This window comes from Penicillium digitatum, chromosome 1, assembly GCF_016767815.1.
Source record: "Penicillium digitatum chromosome 1, complete sequence".
Classification (NCBI taxonomy): Eukaryota; Fungi; Ascomycota; class Eurotiomycetes; order Eurotiales; family Aspergillaceae; genus Penicillium; species Penicillium digitatum.
The window spans coordinates 4,375,298-4,394,935 of NC_089384.1; the positions used below are offsets into that span (position 1 = coordinate 4,375,298).

At 49.7% G+C, this 19,638-nt stretch overlaps 8 protein-coding genes across 8 annotated transcripts; 5 read left to right on the forward strand and 3 right to left on the reverse strand.

Annotated features, from left to right (window-relative positions):
- Positions 1 to 107: 107 nt before the first annotated feature.
- Positions 108 to 1,175, forward strand: Pdw03_3838 (Histone acetyltransferase (MysT1), putative; the record flags this gene model as incomplete). The annotated part of the gene is made up of 1 exon (XM_014676284.1): positions 108 to 1,175. The coding sequence occupies one exon, from the start codon at positions 108 to 110 to the stop codon at positions 1,173 to 1,175; it is 1,068 nt and encodes a 355-aa protein (XP_014531770.1).
- A 203-nt stretch (positions 1,176 to 1,378) lies between these two features.
- Positions 1,379 to 3,360, reverse strand: Pdw03_3839 (T-complex protein 1, zeta subunit, putative; the record flags this gene model as incomplete). Its single annotated transcript, XM_014676283.1, has 7 exons — positions 1,379 to 2,611; positions 2,669 to 2,842; positions 2,896 to 2,916; positions 2,973 to 3,014; positions 3,084 to 3,105; positions 3,162 to 3,256; positions 3,319 to 3,360. The coding sequence occupies 7 exons, from the start codon at positions 3,358 to 3,360 to the stop codon at positions 1,379 to 1,381; spliced, it is 1,629 nt and encodes a 542-aa protein (XP_014531769.1).
- Positions 3,361 to 3,715: 355 nt separating this feature from the next.
- On the forward strand, positions 3,716 to 5,377 carry Pdw03_3840 (Pre-rRNA processing nucleolar protein Sik1, putative; the record flags this gene model as incomplete). Its single annotated transcript, XM_014676282.1, has 3 exons — positions 3,716 to 3,879; positions 3,942 to 5,061; positions 5,117 to 5,377. 3 exons carry the CDS (start codon positions 3,716 to 3,718, stop codon positions 5,375 to 5,377), a joined length of 1,545 nt encoding a protein of 514 aa, XP_014531768.1.
- A 519-nt stretch (positions 5,378 to 5,896) lies between these two features.
- Positions 5,897 to 6,703, forward strand: Pdw03_3841 (Protein SIK1; the record flags this gene model as incomplete). Its single annotated transcript, XM_014676281.1, has 1 exon — positions 5,897 to 6,703. One exon carries the CDS (start codon positions 5,897 to 5,899, stop codon positions 6,701 to 6,703), a length of 807 nt encoding a protein of 268 aa, XP_014531767.1.
- Positions 6,704 to 6,994: 291 nt separating this feature from the next.
- Positions 6,995 to 7,669, reverse strand: Pdw03_3842 (Cytochrome oxidase biogenesis protein, Cox20 subunit; the record flags this gene model as incomplete). Its single annotated transcript, XM_014676280.1, has 2 exons — positions 6,995 to 7,260; positions 7,321 to 7,669. 2 exons carry the CDS (start codon positions 7,667 to 7,669, stop codon positions 6,995 to 6,997), a joined length of 615 nt encoding a protein of 204 aa, XP_014531766.1.
- A 385-nt stretch (positions 7,670 to 8,054) lies between these two features.
- Pdw03_3843 (DNA polymerase epsilon catalytic subunit A) lies at positions 8,055 to 15,452 on the forward strand (the record flags this gene model as incomplete). The annotated part of the gene is made up of 5 exons (XM_014676279.2): positions 8,055 to 8,662; positions 8,721 to 8,860; positions 8,912 to 14,692; positions 15,227 to 15,252; positions 15,339 to 15,452. 5 exons carry the CDS (start codon positions 8,055 to 8,057, stop codon positions 15,450 to 15,452), a joined length of 6,669 nt encoding a protein of 2,222 aa, XP_014531765.2.
- Positions 15,453 to 15,488: 36 nt separating this feature from the next.
- On the forward strand, positions 15,489 to 16,890 carry Pdw03_3844 (Calcium/calmodulin-dependent/calcium-dependent protein kinase; the record flags this gene model as incomplete). The annotated part of the gene is made up of 4 exons (XM_014676278.1): positions 15,489 to 15,668; positions 15,734 to 15,824; positions 15,891 to 16,221; positions 16,278 to 16,890. 4 exons carry the CDS (start codon positions 15,489 to 15,491, stop codon positions 16,888 to 16,890), a joined length of 1,215 nt encoding a protein of 404 aa, XP_014531764.1.
- A 448-nt stretch (positions 16,891 to 17,338) lies between these two features.
- Pdw03_3845 (AMMECR1 family protein) lies at positions 17,339 to 18,450 on the reverse strand (the record flags this gene model as incomplete). Its single annotated transcript, XM_066100612.1, has 2 exons — positions 17,339 to 17,801; positions 17,912 to 18,450. 2 exons carry the CDS (start codon positions 18,448 to 18,450, stop codon positions 17,339 to 17,341), a joined length of 1,002 nt encoding a protein of 333 aa, XP_065956012.1.
- Positions 18,451 to 19,638: the final 1,188 nt, after the last annotated feature.

Sequence of the window (19,638 nt, forward strand, 5' to 3'; positions counted from 1 at the left end):
ATGGCTGGTCCATTCTTGGAAACGATACATCGCATGAACCGCCCCCGAAACTTAGCATTCCGACAACTTCGATATCACGTCGCGCCGCTCGAATCTTCTAGAAATCAATGGCGACCCCGAAATCTGCACCATTGCAGACTCCAGCCAATCGCAACGTGAACAACGTCGTATTAGGCGATCTCTTGTTTAAGCCATGGAACCAATCCATTTACCCTGAAGACCTCGTCGCCAAGGACGCCGATCGACTCTACGTTTGTCGCTGGTGCTTTCGATACTCATGTGATGTGGATATCTTTGAGGAACACAAACGCGCTTGCGAACATCGGATAACCCCGCCAGGCACGAAAGTCTACGACCATGGCGGGTATGCAGTGTGGGAAGTTGATGGACAAAACCACAAACTTTTCGGACAGAATCTGTCCCTTTTCGCGAAACTTTTCCTCAACCACAAGACTGTATTTTTTGATGTCGCGACCTTCCTGTACTACATCCTCACTTTCACCGACCCGGACGACTTCGACAGCTACTACGTGCTCGGTTTCTTTTCAAAAGAGAAACTCTCATGGGACGCGAACAATCTTGCCTGCATTCTGATATTTCCGCCTTATCAACACAAACAACTTGGGAAGCTGTTGATGGGGGTCAGCTACAAGCTCAGCGGGTGGGACTCCAATGGTGGGTGCATAGGTGGACCGGAGAAGCCGCTGAGTGAACTGGGCCACAAAAGCTATGTCCGTTTTTGGGCCGAACGGATTGCCCGATTTTTGCTCCGCGGCAAACCTAGCGGCAGCTCCATTGAAACCGACCAACAGAAGCCCAGCTCAATTCCGAAAGGCTCCCGCAAGAGACCCTTGCGCGAGACCATTACCGTTGAAGAACTCGGCCTGGGGACTGGCATGCTGACCGAGGACGTGATCACTGCCCTCAAGAGCATGGGGCTCTTTGAACCCCAGTCCACCCCGAAAAAGCGTAAATCTACTCGTACAGCTGCGGAGGACATTACTACACCTCCAGGTCAGATGGTCACTATTTGCAAATCTGATGTATGGGAGTGGGCTCAAGCCCATCATCTCTCCCTGGATGACCCAGTCAGGGAAGAAGGCTTTGAAGGACTTTGGCCTCCCGAAATTGTGTCTGATGGGGACGGCCACAGCGTCACCTCAGAAGAAGACTGATTCTCCAAAGGAGACAGTTGTCAAGTCGATGTACGATAGCGCTGATTACTGTATTTCCCTTTTAACGACGACAATGAGAAGCAACGTGAAGTTTGTGCATTTTTGAATAGGTTGCCTCTTGGTCCTTAACTTTGGGAGGAAATCAAGTCTTTAACCCTTTAAACTTTACATGAACTGCCTGACCTCGTAAATGAGAAAGTGCATTACTCTTCCTGACCACCGGGGCCACCGGCACCGGCTTTGCTCATCTGCCGAGCCTTCAGTAGCTCATCGCACAGAAGGAGGTTAGACGCGATGCCAGTGCTGGAAGCGATGCAGTTGCGCAGAACACGGAAGGAATCGAAGACACCCTCTTGGATGGGATCCATGGGTTCACCAGTGACCAGATCCAAACCGACAGTGTTACCATCAGTTGCCTCATCGTGAAGAGCCGCCAGCGAATCCTGGATATCGTGGCCCGAGTTGGCAGCAAGAGTTTTAGGGATGATCAGAAGGGCATCAGCGAATGCACCAACACCCCACTTGGCCTTGCCCTTCACAGTCTTGGTGAAGTCCTGAGACTGCAGGTGTACAGCACATGCAACTTGGAATGCACCAGCTCCGGGGATGACACAGCCGTCAACAATAGTGTTGTAGACAGAGCGCAAACCATCACGAACGGCATCCTTAACCTGGGTGATAGTGTGTCCGTTAGGACCCTTAATGAGGATAGTCACAGACTTGGGATCCTTGACCTCTTCAATAAAAGTGAACTTCTCCTCGCCAAGCTGGTGCTCATAGACCAGACCAGCCCACCCAAGAACCTCCGGAGATAAATCCTCAACACTGTTCTGGGCAGTTCCACCACAGACTAGCTGCAGACGCTCCATGTTTCTGCGCTTAGCTCTTCGCAGAGCGAAAATACCGTTCTTCACGAGAACATCCAAGCTGAGGGGGTCGATACCCTTCTGGTTGATGACAACGAATCCCTTGTTGGGGTCATTTCCACAAACCTCCTTCTTGAGGTCTACAATCTTCTGCAGCTTCGCATCCACAAACTTGCGCTCACTCTCAACCAGCTTATCTCTCTGCTCGGCGTTGGAGTAGTAGAATCCGGAATTAATTTCCGACTTTTCGTACTCCAGACTGACGTTCAGTGTCAAAATGAAAGCATTCTCCACCCGCTTAGGCATGTCGGGGTGTCTGGCTCCGTGGTCCAAGGCAAGGCCACGGATGAGCTGGGTATCCGATGATGACCGGTGCTGCATCGTCATAATTTCAACCATGTGCAAATCGGGCTTCTCAGGGGCTCTGTGAATGGCGAGCACTGCATCGACGATGTCGGGAGTAAGTTTCTCGGCGAGAGCACCATTAAGCTTGGTGGAGAGGGAGGTACGGGCAACAGATAGCAGCAGCTCTCGGTCAATAGGACGCTCGAGCTTGAAGTTTTCAAGGAACTGTGGGTGATGAGTTAGATCCAATTCAAGATTCAACTTTCTATCGCCATTGCTTACCTTTAAAGCCTCGGTCTTGGCAATCTCGTAGCCATCAGTGATGACACGGGGGTGCAGACCTTCCGAGATGTGACGCTCCGCCTGCTTCAAAAGCTCTCCCACCAGCAAAACGACAGATGTTGTTCCATCACCGGTAATATCATCTTGTGCGGTCGCAGCACGAGCGATCATAACCTTTTAATTTCATCAGCAATATTTAGACGACTCTCGAGGCAATTTCGTCTTACAGCCGTGGGATTTTGAATTTGCTGTTAATTGTTAGCTTAGAAGCTCCAAGTGCTGTGATTATGGGGGCAGAACGAACCATCTCCCGCAACAAAACGTTTCCATCCTTGGTCAATTTGATCTATCATAGCAAGCTTGTATCAGAAACAAAAATTTTCGTGCCGTTCAGAAGGAGTCGGGGATTGCATACTGCGCCTGCACCATCAACCAGCCTAAGTTTGTCAGCTCCATTGCCTTTGTATGTGAGGTGTGTTCGTGATAATCTTACATCTTCAAAGTTCCCGAAGGACCCAGGTTGGACTTGAGAACATCTTGAAGACCTTCACCAGCACCGATGTTCACCTTCAAGGCCTCTCCTCTCCGCTTCGTGAAATGTTAGTGTGCGGGCATATCATTGAGGGGCCATCTGGGAATATTTTCCATACCCTCGACTCCGCCTTGGGGTTAAGTAGTTGAGTTGCAGACATCTCCCAGGTAATAAATGACAGGGTATCACGTCCAATAACTCAAAAATATTAAATTAAGGGATGATAGAGCGCTTGTTCCACGATAGGTCCGCGGCCAAAAAGCCCACATTCGAGCATCCACGGTGTCACGTGACGAGATCAGCGGGACGGGTAAACATCCACTCCGACGCCCACCGTCATACCTCCGGTTCGGTGCCTTAGGATTCGCACTAGCGGCGAGAAAAAAAAATTGTCCATTTCCAGCCGTCGCCAACCTCACCAGCAACCCAACGAATTGCATTTTGCGAGGTTTTCTGGCCGGTGTTACAAGTTTTTATCATCATCTTGTGATTGACCTTGTATTGGCGCTAACACGATGGCCGATTTCCTACTTTTCGAGGGCCCTATGGGTTACTCGCTTTTCAAGGTTGCTCACCAAGGTGACTCTGTCGGCAATGCCTTGAAGGAAGTTCAGGAGGGTGTCAATGACCTTGCCAAGTTCGGCAAGATGGTCGAGCTTTCCAGTTTCCTGCCCTTCGAGTACGCTTTATCTGTCTTGATGAAATAGGTTTAATTTTTCATCGCCCACTAATAATTTATAGGAACAACAAGCAGGCTCTTGGAGAGATCAATGACATCTCCGAAGGTGTCGCATCCGAGACTCTCGTTTCTTTCCTTGAATTGAACCTCCCCAAGCCGAACAAGAAGAAGAAGGTGATTCTGGGTCTTGCCGACAAGGCTCTGGCAGGAAGTATCAAGTCCGCTTTCTCATTCGTGGACTGTGAGACTGGTGATACCAGCGAAGTCGTTCAAGATCTTCTCCGTGGTATCCGTCTCCACGCTAGCAAGCTTCTCAAGCAGTTGCGCGATGGTGACATGGATACTGCCCAGCTCGGTCTCGGTCACGCTTACTCCCGTGCTAAGGTAAAGTTCTCCGTCCAGCGTGACGACAACCACATCATCCAGGCCATCGCCATTCTGGATCAGCTCGACAAGGCCATCAACACCTTCTCCATGAGAGTTCGCGAATGGTACTCTTGGCACTTCCCCGAGCTTGTCAAGATTGTCTCCGACAACCAGCGCTACGCCGAGCTCGCCCTTTTAATCAAGGACAAGCAAGCACTGACCAGCGATCGTCTCCACGACATTGCCGCCCTTGTTGAGGATGATGAGGCTGTTGCCCAGAGCATCATCGATGCTGCCAAGACTAGTATGGGCCAAGAGATCTCCGAGTCTGACATGGAGAATGTTGTCGCCTTTGCCGAGCGCGTTGTCAAGCTCGCCAAGTACCGCAAGTCTCTCTACGCTTACCTTGTCGCCAAGATGAGCGTCGTCGCGCCTAACCTTGCCGCCCTAATCGGTGAAGTCGTCGGAGCCCGTCTGATCTCCCACGCCGGTAGCTTGACCAACCTCTCTAAGTATCCCGCCTCTACTGTTCAGATTCTTGGTGCTGAGAAGGCCCTTTTCCGTGCCTTGAAAACCAAGGGAAACACCCCCAAGTACGGTTTGCTGTACCACTCTTCCTTCATCGGCCGCGCTGGCCCCAAGAACAAGGGCAGAATCTCCCGTTTCCTTGCCAACAAGTGCTCCATTGCTTCCCGCATTGACAACTTCTCTGAGGCGCCTAACACCAAGTTCGGTGAGGCCCTTAAGAGCCAGGTTGAGGAGCGTTTGGAATTCTACTCCTCCGGCGCTGCCCCTACCAAGAACGAAGTCGCCATGGTACGCTGAGCTCTGTATACTCTACTTGATGGATCTAAACACTAACAATTCACAGAAAAACGCCATGGATGCCGTGCTGGCTGACCTTGATGTCGATGCTGACCAGAGCGATGCGGATATGGAAGATGCCGGAGTCGCTGAGGCTAAGGATGAGAAGAAGGAGAAGAAGGAGAAGAAGGAGAAGAAAGAAAAGAAGGAGAAGAAGGAGAAGAAAGAGAAGAGAAAGTCAGTGGGTGGTGAGGGCGAGTCCGAGAAGAAGAAGAAGCGCAAGCACGACACGGATGCCGAGCCCTCCAAGAAGAAGCAAAAGGCCTAGACGTGCAAAATGTTTGGACTTGGGAGTCTTTGTCATGGCGTTAGGTTTTGCTTTTGTCTTCATGACTCGATTGGTACGGCTTGCAGGTATTTGTAAATTATTACCAGGCCTTTTGCCTCAGCAGCTCTGACTATCGCTGCTCTGATATTGTTCAATTAAGGGTTTTAAGTTGTTAATCGTGTGGTCAAGCACTATACTTGTATGTAGTGAGGGGATTCCAGATTCAAGAAAAATTTATTTTTATTCCTAGCCGAACAAAAGACATTAGACTATAAATAATCCCTTGATGTATATTGTATGCGCGGCCATTTTAGTGGCGATCATTGTACCCCACAGTCTGACTCAATGCCGAACATGCAAGACCATAACCCCTCTCAGCCCTGACCTTTCCTCCCTCGTGAGCTCTGCGGGATGAACACCTGCATTTCCTGAGAATAACTTGGTGGTGGATACCCTATTTATTTACTAATGAGATCCATCGGGTTGCTCGGTGACGTCCCCACTACGTCCGTTTTCAGCATGATGCCGACAGGCTTACCATCATCTTTCTCTCCCAAGCGCAAACGAGAGGCCTCTGAATCGGACTGCTGTAGCCGCTCAGCGTCACCCATATCGATAGCCTCTAACGACAGTTTTAAGGAGGTTCCACTTCGGGACGAGGACGAGCTGGAAAGCTACAGTCCTCGAACTGTAGTGGCTGGAAAATTCGGAGAGTTAGCCATTCGTGGCGACCTTATTTCGGACTCTAGAGCCTTGACCGGCGACCTACAGCACGGATCTTTGGCTTTACCGACACAGAAAGCATGCGAGCCTGACAGCCACCAGCTCAAGAACATGCCTGAAGTCCTACCGGCCACTAGTAGCAAACCCAGTGGCCGCCAAGCGCTGCAATTCGAGCCGCCCACCACACAGGATCCGACTTCCATGCCCATTTCCCCCTCAAAGAAGAAGTCTGCAACTTTTCTTCGCAAGAATTTGGATCCCTCATCGCCATCTAAACGCAAGCAAAGATTGTCCCCTCCTCTCGCGGATACTCCATCTGAAGAAGACCCGCTTGTTTGGCACGATTCGGAAATAACAGGCCACAACCCATCCGACCCAACGGATGATGGATATGGAATCAACGGCATAGGCTTCAAACCCACTGCTTCAATTGCGTGGGAAAGGTCACAAAAGCGACAAAAGCAGGTAGCAGAATGGAAGAATCGCGAAGCTAGGGAGGCTCGTGAAAGACGGCGTGAACGGAGGAGGGATGGTATTGAGCTAGACAACTTGCGCGGCATCAACGAAGGTGCAATTCAGAAGCGAGTGAAATTCAATTTCTAGCAGGGCAAGCATGGCTGCGCAACGTGCAGCCGCATTTTGGATGTCTTTACTTCGGCGTTTCTCTCTTGAAGAGCAGGCTTATGGGCGGGGGATCTTTTTGCTTCTTTTAACCTTTCGGACAAATTGGACAATCCAACGATGATTGGTTGGACAATATGAACTTTGCTGAGAGCTATGATACACAGAGATGACTTGTGACATGACGTCGATCACCACTTGATCCATCGATCGGAATATACAGTTTTCGAAAATCGCATGAACTCCATGACTCCTTTTCATGAATCAACGTCGCTACCAGAATTTGTAATTGGAGGGATTGGTCCAGCTCTTGTTCTTCCTTTCCTCCTCAGCAAGACGCGCGCGCAATGCCGCTTCCTCCTCTGCCGCATCCTTCTCACGTTGTTTCTTGGCCTTCAGTTGGTTCATCAGATCGAGCGCTTCTGCCATGCCACTCAATTCATTATTTCGTCGCCAGCGGCAGTATTCATATGAGGCTAATGAACTGATCGCAAACATGCCAACAGCCCAGTTTCCAGCAGACCATAGATAATAGCGTCCTGCATTCACACATTAGCCACATGATTGTAGTGTTCCAATACCAAAGAGAGCATATCTACCTTTGAGCACACCTCGTAGACCACCAACTCCAAATCCAAGGCCAATGCCAGTCAACAAGGATTCCCGAGCACACGGTCTTTTGTGAAGAGTGGTCATTTCAGAGACCGGGAATGATCCAATTATCTCGGAGTATGATACATCCTTAGGATTCTTTCCCCGGGGCTTATAGGTTGCTTTGGCGAGCGCGTTGGCGGGATCTTCGGGGTTTCCGAAGGCATCCCATAGCTTTCCAGTTTGTGACTGAGACGGATTGTATTTCGGTTTCTGCGAATCGGCTGGGTCATTCGGGAGTTGTGTGTTTCTAACAGCCTCTGGGAGAGAGCTGGAGTCTCGTGAGTCTTCTGCCATAGTTGTGTAGGGTATTTCGCTTCTAGATTTCCACTTGCTGTGTTCCGCTGTTGAAGAAAGATCGGAGAAATAGATAATCCAGGCTGTCCCAAACCAGGAGGTTATTCCGGCAACTGACTACCATTTGACACGCGTGGGTGGCACGCGAACGCGTCTTGACCATCGAAATCGATTTGATTAGAGCAGATCGTAGGCCATTGCTGGACCCTCCTGGAGGCACAGTTAGCTTCAGAACCGGATCTCCTTCTATTCGCGCATATTTACAATTTTTTCTCAGTTTTTTTTTGACCCGAAATTCATTCACCTAGTGCGCATTTCATGTTGCACTCTGATCCCGCCCTTTGAAAGAGGTACTTGAACAAGCCCAGCCGGGCGAAGTGTCGCAATGCCTTCACGAAAGCCCAGCAAGTATGGGAACAAGTTCCGATCCAGTGCTGCATCCTCGAATCCTCGTGCCTCCAAAACAGTCCAATTCAACTCCTTACGCTCGACCGAGGCAACCTCTCAAGATGAGAAATTCGAGGCCATTCGATTGGCCGACAATATCGATGAGACTCTCGGCTTCCCACGATTTGAGTCTGGCGATACAAGGACCGGCTGGTTGGTTAACATGCACAGCACATCGATTGAGGATTCGGATGTGCCTGGAGGTCGTGCCGGCGTGGATTATTACTTCTTGCAGGACGACGGAGGAAGTTTCAAAGCTACTGTGGAGTACGATCCTTATTTCTTGATTTCAGTCAAAAAGGGCTACGAAATGGAGGCAGAAGAGTGGTGCCGCCGAACCTTTGAGGGCATGATCAAAAAATTCAAGCGACTTGAGAAGGAAGATCTCGACCTCCCAAATCACCTTCTCGGCTACCGGAAAACCTACATCAAGCTCAGCTTCGCCAATGTGAGCAACCTCTTAGAGGTTAGGAGGACTCTCCTTCCTCTCGCGGAGAAGAACAAAAAAAATGAGAGTGCGATGGACGCATACGTTGAGATGACCAGGTTTGTTGTGCATTACATGATTCGATCTGGACATTTGGCTTATTCATGGTGCCCATAGTGCGACTGCTGGTATCGACCTTTTTGACGATGAAATGATTAATGAGCAACGACCTAATGGCAACCTACAAGCGAGTGATTTTATTGTTGATATTCGAGAATACGATGTGCCATATCATGTCCGGGTCTGCATTGACAAAGGTCGGTATTCTCGGTGTCTCCCAGTGAGGTCTAACAGCTGACACATCGCAGACATTCGGATTGGAAAGTGGTACAATGTTGAGGCAGATCATGGCGTGATATCGCTGACCTGCCTAGAAGACCGGCTTCAGCGTGCCGATCCTGTCGTTCTAGCTTTTGATATCGAGTGTACGAAGTTACCGCTGAAATTTCCCGACGCCACGACGGATCAGATCATGATGATTTCATACATGATTGATGGGCAAGGGTTCCTAATTACCAACAGAGAGATTGTGTCCGAGGACATTCACGACTTCGAGTATACTCCCAAACCAGAGTACAATGGACCTTTCATAATTTTCAATGAACCCAATGAAAGAGGAGTACTTGAGCGATTCTTCGAGCATGTCAAGATCTCCAAGCCTACTGTGATCGCGACATACAACGGCGACTTCTTCGATTGGCCGTTTGTGGAAACAAGAGCTAGTATTCTGGGGCTCGATATGTATATGGAGATCGGCTTCCGGAAAAACAACGAGGATATCTACCAAGCCGATAACTGTGTCCATATGGATTGTTTCGCCTGGGTCAACCGTGACAGTTACCTTCCTCAAGGAAGTCGAGGATTGAAAGCCGTGACTGTTGCAAAGCTTGGTTACGACCCGGATGAACTTGACCCAGAGCTTATGACACCGTATGCGAGCGAAAGGCCGCAGACCCTAGCCGAATACTCGGTTTCCGATGCTGTTGCTACCTACTACCTGTACATGAAATACGTCCACCCGTTTATCTTCTCGCTCTGCACGATCATTCCCCTTAGCGCCGACGAAACGTTGCGGAAGGGAACAGGAACTTTGTGTGAGATGCTTCTCATGGTTCAAGCCTACCAGCATGAGATTGTCTTACCAAACAAGCACAAGAATCCCCCGGAGTCTTTCTATGAAGGTCATCTTCTTGAGTCAGAGACCTACGTTGGCGGCCACGTTGAAAGTATTGAAGCTGGTGTCTTCCGAAGTGATATCCCTACGCATTTTTCCGTTGACCCTACTGCGATTGATGAGCTTCTCAAGGATCTCGACCACGCCCTCAAATTCAGTATCGAGGTTGAAGAGAAGAAATCCATGGATGATGTTGTAAACTATGATGATGTAAGGGCACAAATCGTGGAGCGTTTGCTTGATCTCAAAAACAATCCAGTCCGGAACGAGGTGCCTTTCATTTACCATTTGGACGTTGCCTCCATGTATCCTAACATCATGATCACCAACCGATTGCAGCCGGACTCATTAATTGATGAGTCAAGCTGTGCCGCCTGCGACTTCAACCGACCCGGAAAAACCTGTGATAGACGCATGCCCTGGGCATGGCGAGGTGAATTCTTGCCTGCCAAACGTGATGAATATAACATGATCAGACGTGCCACAGCAAATGAACGTTTCCCAGGCCGGTACCCCAAGTCTTCAATGAGGTCCTTCGGCGAATTGAGCATTGAAGAACAAGCTGGAGTGGTCAAGAAACGGTTGCAGGATTATAGCAAGAAGATTTACCACAAGATCCACGACAGCAAGACGATGGAGCGCGAGGCTATCATTTGTCAAAGAGAAAATCCGTTCTATGTCGATACTGTCAGAGACTTTCGTGACCGACGATACGATTTCAAGGGTAAGCAAAAATCCTGGAAGAACAAAGCCGATGGTTTACAGTCATCAGGCGGTTCAGCCGCTGAAATCGAGGAGGCAAAGAAGATGATCATTCTGTACGATTCTCTCCAGCTTGCGCACAAGGTCATTCTCAATAGTTTCTACGGATATGTGATGCGAAAGGGCTCTCGGTGGTATTCCATGGAAATGGCCGGTGTCACTTGTCTGACAGGTGCACACATTATTCAGATGGCGAGAGAGCTTGTCGAACGCATCGGGCGTCCTCTGGAACTGGATACTGATGGTATCTGGTGTATGCTTCCGGGAGGATTCCCTGATAACTTTTCCTTCACTCTGAAGAACGGGAAGAAACTGAGTATCTCATACCCTTGTGTCATGCTCAACCACCTCGTCCACGCCAAATACACCAACCACCAGTACCAGGCGCTTGTCGACCCGAAAACCTTCAAGTATGAGACTCACAGTGAAAATTCCATCTTCTTCGAAGTGGATGGGCCGTACCGGGCAATGATTTTGCCAACGTCGAAGGAGGAAGACAAGAACCTGAAGAAACGATACGCAGTCTTCAATCACGATGGCTCTTTGGCTGAACTCAAGGGATTCGAAGTCAAACGAAGAGGAGAGCTGAAGTTGATCAAGATCTTCCAGACACAGCTCTTCAAATTCTTCTTAGAGGGTTCTAATCTTGCCGAGACCTATGCCGCTGTGGCCCGTGTTGCTGACCGTTGGTTGGACGTTCTATACGAACATGGAACGACACTAGCCGACGAAGAGCTCATCGATCTCATCTCTGAAAATCGAAGCATGTCAAAAACCCTGGAAGAGTACGGTTCCCAAAAGTCCACATCTATCACGACGGCAAAACGCCTGGCAGAGTTCTTGGGTGAACAGATGATCAAGGACAAAGGCCTCAACTGCAAATATATTATTTCGTCACGCCCACGAAATACACCTGTCACCGAAAGAGCCATTCCTGTGGCCATTTTTTCAGCTGAGGAAAACATCAAGCGATTCTTCTTGCGCAAATGGCTGAAAGAAGATCCTGGCGATATGGATCCCCGATCTGTGATTGATTGGAACTATTACCTCGAGCGTTTGGGATCCGTGATTCAGAAGTTGATTACCATCCCAGCTGCTCTTCAAAAGCTTCGGAACCCAGTACCCCGAGTTGCCCACCCCGATTGGTTGCAACGTCGAATCAATACGAAGGATGATAGGTTCAAGCAAAAAAAAATGACTGATCTATTCACAAAGTCCGAGAAGACGCCACTTTCGTCGACAAATGCCAATATCCTAGATCATCGTGTCCAGCATGCTGGCGATCTAGATGAAGCAATTGCGGGCTCGACTCAAAAAATGAAATCGCCCAACAACAAGGTTTCCCAGAAGAGAAAGCATCCAGGAAATGCTTCAAATACAGCTCTTGACCCCTTCGCTAGCTTACCGGCAGTTATGCCATCGATGTCGGAAAATTACGAGGGATTCCTCAAGTATCAGAAGCAAAAATGGAAGATCCAAAAACAAGCCAGGATTCGCCGTCGTCAGCTGTTTGGTGAACGCACTAACGTTGCCTCGGATTCTCTGAGCAACTTTTTCCGCAATCAAGCTCAAATGCTGTACATCAGCACATGGAACGTCCTGCAGCTTTGCGATACGGGCATTCCGGGCGTTGTGCGAGCTTTCGTACTGATTGACCAAAAGATTCACGCTCTCAGTGTTAGAGTTCCACGGCAATTTTTCTTGAACTTGAAACGGGACTCTTTGCCCGACATTGACGTACCAGACTGTGAGGTCGAGAAAGTCACCCATACCCTACCCAACGGGCATCCCTCGGTTTACTTGTTCAAGCTGTCTTTGTCAGAAGAGAAATTTCTAGAAGAAGCTGACAAGATGGATATTCTCTTCCAACACCCTAGCGTTGAGGGCGTTTACGAGGGGAACATCCCGCTAAGCACTCGAGCGGTTCTCAAACTAGGAAGCCATTGTACTTTCGATGAACAGCACCGTGGTGTCCTAGGCGACGGCTTAGACAAAGGCTTCGACCTTTCAACACTACTCCACACGTCCTCTGAGCAGCCCTATCTGATGGACTCGTCTTTAGTGTACCACTACCTATATCACATTGTCTCTGGAGATAGACAAGTCTTCGCAATCTTCTCGACATCCAAGAATGAGGCGCACATCATTGTTCTCAACCGTACAAGAGATGTTCAGGGTCTTCCCAACGTTGACAAAATCTACAGCGAGCTTCTCACACGTAAGATGCAAGCCGCATCGGGTGATGAGTCGCAGCACGCGTTCGACTACCAGGACAATATCCATTTCAAAATTACCCAGGTGATGACGCGGAGGAAGGCTCAACTTGAGGTTGGTGATTTGATCAGAAAGATTCGAAATGATGAGACTCAGCCTGCCGTTCTTGTCATTCAATCACAACAAAAAGACCGCCTGTGTCACGACATTCCGATCTTGAAGGAGTATCCAGTGTTGTCCGTGAAGCCTGAAGCATCGGACATGGAGCTTCCTCCGCTGGGCTGGCAGGCATTCGTTGCGAGACGTCTAGTCACGCGCTATCTATACTTGTCTTCCTGGATTCAGCACTTGACCATGCTCGCTCGGTTCGGTGATGTTCCACTTTGCAACTTGGAAAGTGAGGATCCTCGATACCTCATCGATATCTCGTACGCCAGGCGGCTTCAACAAAACAATGTTGTGCTCTGGTGGTCATCTGGCCCGCGCCCTGATCACGCAGGCTACGAAAGAGATGACATCCTAGGTGCTTTGGACAAGGTTAACATGCCATCTGTCAATGTACCAGGCGCTTACTCCACAGTGTGCATCGAACTCGAGGTTCGCAATCTGTCAATCAACACAATTCTGACATCTTCCATCATCAGTGAAATGGATGGCAGTGATACGCTACTAGCTCCTTCTGGGGATGGTGAAGACACTGGGGTTTTCTATTCAGAGAAGGCATTTGCCTCTGCCGGTGTTGTCGTCCTCCGAGAGATGGTAAAACACTGGTGGACAGAGGCCTGTGCAGGGAACAACATGGCGGACATCATGGTCCAGCATTTGATTCGATGGGTGGAAAGCCCTGTGTCCTGTCTATATGACCGTTCTCTACACAACTACGTGCGATTACTGTCACGGAAGTCATTCCAAAGGTTGATGGCAGAGTTCAGGCGCGTTGGCTCGCATGTCATCTTTGCCAGCCCTACACGCCTCCTTCTCCAAACGACCAAGACCGAGGTTGGCAACGCCTATGCCTACAGTCAGTACGTTCTCAAGTCAATACGCGCCAATCCTTCATTCCACTTTATCGATCTAGAGATCAAGGAGTACTGGGACTACCTCGTGTGGTATGATGAATACAACTACGGAGGCAAGGGCTGTCGAGAGGTCACCGAGGCCGATGAGCAGGATCTCGAAACAGCGATGCACTGGCAGCTCAGCCGGTTCCTACCAATGCCCATGCAGACTATATTCCATGACTGGATTGTGGAGTACATCGAGCTGATGCATGGCTTGAAACGACCGGAACTCCAGGATGGGGAGCTGTCTTCGACGCCTCGGCCAACACAGATTCCCATCGGACGGACAAACGAAGGAGATGACGATGAGATCACCGCTATTCTCTCCGATCGATTCTCCAAGCCATTGAAAAAGCAAATTTCAGGCTTGATCCGTAGACAACGCGACGAGATGCTTCATCCTGAACTTGCATCCGACTATGCCTTCCCCGTTTTGCCAGGAGTCCTAGTCAGCCCCAATGACAAACGCAACCCATCTTTGGAGTTGACGAAACTGCTGATGCAGGTTCTGAGTTTGTCTAAGACAACAACTCTGGAATCCCGGTTGCTGCGACGCGAGCTCCTTGCCCTTTTCGAGGTCCGAGAATTCAGCAAGGAGGGCCGATTCGAGAACCCTAGTGCTAGCTTGAAGCTCCCGGAAATGTCCTGCAACTCCTGCTGTCTTATACGAGATCTGGATCTCTGTCGAGACGAAGATGTGCTCCCGGATGCCAGCTCAGAAGCCAGCAAATCCACCCAGCCCTGGCGATGTCCCTTCTGTCACGCCGAGTACGACCGATTGGCGACCGAAGAATTCCTCATTGGTCAAGTCCATGGGCTCGTTGTTGAATGGCAGACACAGGATATTAAGTGCTCTAAGTGCAATAGTCTTCAGATTAGTGATTTCATAGAGCACTGTTCTTGCAGTGGTACATGGACTGCGACAGTCGATCGGAAAGAGATCGAGAATAAACTGCGAGTGTTGGAGAGCGTGGCTAAATTCCACAAGTTACAACTATTGGAGCACATTGTCGAGGAAGTGCTGGAGCGATTCTGAATGTACCATTTTTTTTGATTTTTTTTTGATTTTTTTTGTCTCTTGATTTCCCCCTGTTTTGCTTTGGTTTTGCATCGGGCTGGCGTTGAGTCAGGCAATGTAAATAGCCAACTGGGCAGAAATGCTTCTCCAATAATCGCGCCGTTGGGGGGTTTGTTTTTACCTCGGCCTTTATAATTCAACAACTCATTTTCTGATATTTTTCTATTTTAACTAGCAACTCTTATGGAGTTGAACTATGTAATTTGTTTCATCTGACGTTTCAGCCCTTCCCAATTAGCCCCGCCAGCGACATTCCCCACGATCTTCGACTTCAACCCCTCGTAGTCCCTCAGAAAACGTCACGATAAATCCGTGAGGGTTACCATAAGCCCAGGTGTAATCCACTCTTATCGCCTAACTGTGAGTATTACTGTATAGTCTCACTTTGGATCTTCGTGCTGGACTCCTATGCCACTTCACCACAGGGCTGACTTTGGATTGCGCAGGTACATAAGGACCAGCGTATATATAGCCCACCCTCGAGTCGAACCCTTCTAGCACGGCGCTCAGCCCTTCACTCGTGCTTTGCGTTGCACAACTTCCCCATCCCTCCCCCCTAATTCGCGTCGCGCGTCTCCTACTTGGTTTTATTGGCAATGGCGGCACAACCCCCGAGCGGCCAGAAGCCGAAGGTCCAGCCGTGCCGATACAAGACTGGGAAGACATTGGGCGCTGGTTCGTACTCTGTTGTGAAGGAATGTGTGCACATCGATACCGGTCGCTATTATGCGGCGAAGGTCATCAACAAGCGTCTCATGTCCGGGCGGGAGCACATGGTATGCGCTGGGAGAACGACAACTGCGGAGACACGAACATGACTGACGTCTTCCGAAATATGTAGGTCCGGAATGAAATTGCGGTATTGAAGAAGGTGTCGCTGGGTCACCAGAACATTCTCACACTGGTCGACTACTTTGAGACTATGAATAACTGTGTGTTTTGCTCCTGCATGAGAGCTCCAAGAACGCCCCCCCCCACTAACGAGTGATGCTCTCTAGTATACCTCGTGACTGATCTCGCGCTGGGTGGGGAACTCTTTGACCGCATCTGTCGCAAAGGCAGCTACTACGAGTCTGACGCTGCGGACCTTATCCGCGCAGTGCTCTCCGCCGTGGCCTATCTACATGACCATGGGATCGTGCACCGTGATCTGAAGCCTGAGAACCTGCTTTTCCGCACACCAGAAGACAACGCCGATCTACTGATTGCCGATTTCGGATTGTCAAGGATCATGGACGAGGAGCAGTTCCATGTCCTGACTACGACCTGCGGAACGCCAGGATACATGGCACCAGAGATCTTCAAAAAAAGCGGCCATGGCAAGCCAGTGTAAGTTCATCTCATTACTATTGCCTGATATTTCACTAATTTCAATCCCCTTTCAGCGACATCTGGGCCATCGGCGTGATCACCTACTTCCTGCTATGCGGATACACGCCCTTCGACCGGGATTCCAATCTCGAGGAGATGCAAGCAATCCTAGCAGCAGACTACTCCTTTACGCCGCTCGAGTACTGGCGTGGTGTATCACAAGAAGCGCGCAACTTCATCCGCAGCTGTCTGACAGTCAACCCGCAGTCACGGATGACAGCCTACGAAGCTCTCCAGCACCCCTGGGTCAATCTGGCCTATGACAGCGGCAAGGTCGGCTCGGGTGAAGATCTGCTGCCGACAGTCAAGAAAAACTTCAATGCGCGCCGCACGCTGCACCGTGCTATCGACACTGTGCGGGCTATCAACAAGCTCCGCGAGGGCGGTGGCTTCATGATGGATGGCGTTATGAGCGTTGATCCTAATCCCGAGCGTGTCAACGGTGGTGATATCATCACCGAGAAGCAGCATGCCCCTCTGCCTGCGCCGGTCAATGCTCGTGGCCCGACGCAGATGCAGATTGATAGTCGTGGTAATGCGCGTGGGCAGACTGAGGAGCAGATCCGGGCTCAGGAGCGGAGGGTCAAGGAGATGGTTGCTGGTTTGTGGAGCCGTACGCCACGTTAGGATGTGTGGATATGTATCATTTGCTTTTGTCTATGCTGTGTTTTGTCCGTCAGGATGGTTCGTGTTCGGATTGTGGAGAATCACTGGCTGCTCTTCTCTGGTCTGGGCTTCACTTGGGTCCCTTTCAAAGTCTCTAGCATATTGCACTATTATCGAATACAGTAAGCGATGTCGGCGTTTATAATGAATAATTTTCGAATGAGCCTCGGCTTGAAATGCTTGTTCGCTGTCTTTATGAAGCTGAGATGCCATATCAAATTCTCATCATGACTAACGAAAACCCAGGCCATTGCCATCCCTTATTGATGCCCATGCCAAAATATTGTTAACTGGAAACGCACGAACGAAACTAGCAAAGCAGCATCGTCATTGTCATTATAATCATCAGTCCCACTTGAAGCGTTGAGGTGTGGTACGAAAAGCAAAGCGATCTAGAGATACATGCCAATCAAGCCGCGCCTTCCAGGATCTCCTCCCCATCATCTAGAGAGAGAACCCACTCTCGCCATTCCTGCCACTCCGCATAACTAGCGCTTGCCTTGAGGCCCTGATATCTGACAGTACGGAAATCCGAGACCTGGTCCCAGGGCTTAGTGGCGCCGACGTTCCCATCAGCTACACCGCGTAGCAATCTCCGTGCAGTACCACCGCCACCATCCCAGCCCGCCTTGCGCATCAAGCTCTCCACAGTCTCTTCTTTGGTCCAGCCCTGCTCGACAGCGACGTCGGGGAGATAAGTGGCGCCATAGCGACGTCCGCGGTGAATGAAGGAGATACGCAGCCCGTGGGTACCCAGAGACCAGTCCATGGGATTTGTACACGGCTCGAAGGACCCAAGGAGGGTGAGAGAGCATGATAGTGAGGGGAGAAGGGATTTGGGAATGGGCTCAAAACGGGTGTCATCGAAGGCCCTAAAGTAGGATCACATTAAAGTTAGTCTGATACATAGATAGGGATGTACCTATGTTCGTAGCATTGTAGCATTGTAGCGAGAGAGGGGTATTCAATGGGAACCACGTACGAGGTCAAAGCGTAGGACTTCAACCCCGCTGCAAGTTCCTGCCCCTCGAATGTGCCTATGCACCCGCGTAGAGACTTGTGTCCGCTTCGTGACAGGGTGTTCCATGTCACAAACAGGGGATATCGCTGACCAGGCGATCTCAGCTGGGGGGTGTTGGAAACCGCACTTGGCGTTGTGATATTGGTTGAACTGGACTGTAATGAGTTGGACGAAGTATTCGATGCAGACGATGAGGATGTGGCTGCGCTGGAAGAAGCGGAGAATTGGCTCTGGAGGCGACCGATACTGCGAAGTTGCAGCTTCTTGGGCTGGCTACTCAACTGGGACGATTGATTGCTCTCGTCATCCTCGTCCTGTTCATTTATGAACGGCTGTTGGTCTGCATCGTCTTCAATTTGCTCTTCAAGGCTCGACAACTTCTTAGTTTGCTCGTGTTGTTCCCATAGGGCCTCTACGGCTACTAGAGTGGGGGGCTCGCGATCCTCGAATGAAGTAAGGAGAGACTCAAAGCAATAGTAGCATTGAGCGGTGTTCGCCATATCGGGTAATTTCCTTTCCTCTCTTGTTTCTTAGTGACTTCGCCAAGAAGCACTGCTTCCGGTTCTTTAATTAAAGACACAAACTGGTGGAAGCATGTGGTCTCCGCAATGGCCTGAGCCGATAAGATGCTGTATTCTTATCGATAGGGCCTGTAGCTCCGAGAGCCAAACTAGAAGCCGTGGGAAAGTTGACGCAGTGCAGAACTGGATATTATAGGGCAGTAAAGAGAAAATAAAAAGCCAAAAACAAATCAAGAGGGAGAGGGAGGGAGAGAGAGAGTGAGAATCGCGAGTCTCCCAAGGTTGAGAAGACAAATCCGTCGCTCACGTGGACCCAACAGCAGGTGCTGCCTGTATACCTTGTCCGCAGCACACACATGTGTTTTGTTAAAAGTGCATGTACTTCATTCTAATCAACGTTCTTGGACCATATTTTCGGTCTTATGCTTTCTCTCCCTTGGAATTACTGAGAGAGACCCCAATTGCTAGGATCCGTCGCAGCTTCTCGCTCTCACCAGATTTGGGAGGTCTTGCAACGAGATTTAGGATGGCGAGAATTCCAGATCTTACGTGATCAGTTCGCGGAGCTCATTGGCGTACTCTTCTTCATGTTGGGGAGGGGGAGCTTGCGTTATTATCGCATACCTACCTGCTTGAAGGTGGAAACATGGCGAGGCCAAGCTGGGTGAGGGAGAAAAGATGGAGTCTCCAATCAAAGGTTACACTCAATTTGAAATGTTTTCACTGTCTGTTTTCTGCCTTTAACATCAACAGAGGGGAACCGTTTTAAAAAGATGGACTTGAAGGACCACTTAAAAGGGCGTCAGGAGGCCACATAAGCACATCACGCAGGCACAGGCCCAAACTCAGGCAAGACTGACCAGAAAAGGCAATCGACAGGAATTTGAACATCACACTGTCTTAAGAGGATAAAGATCAGAAGAAAGTAGTCCTTAGATTCTATAGATCCTTGTGTTGAGAATAGATTGTAGAATATAGATAGGAAGCCCAATTATTGAACTTTTCCCCTTTTAAAAAAAAAAATTCATATGAGCCCGCTGTTGAAAAAGTGCGAGGCCCAACCGCCAAAAATAACATTGCTCGTTTCACATGCAAAAAAGCATTCCCATATCCCAATGACCCGCGTCAGGTTGAAAAAGCAGTCCGGTAATTAACCCCTAAAAACGC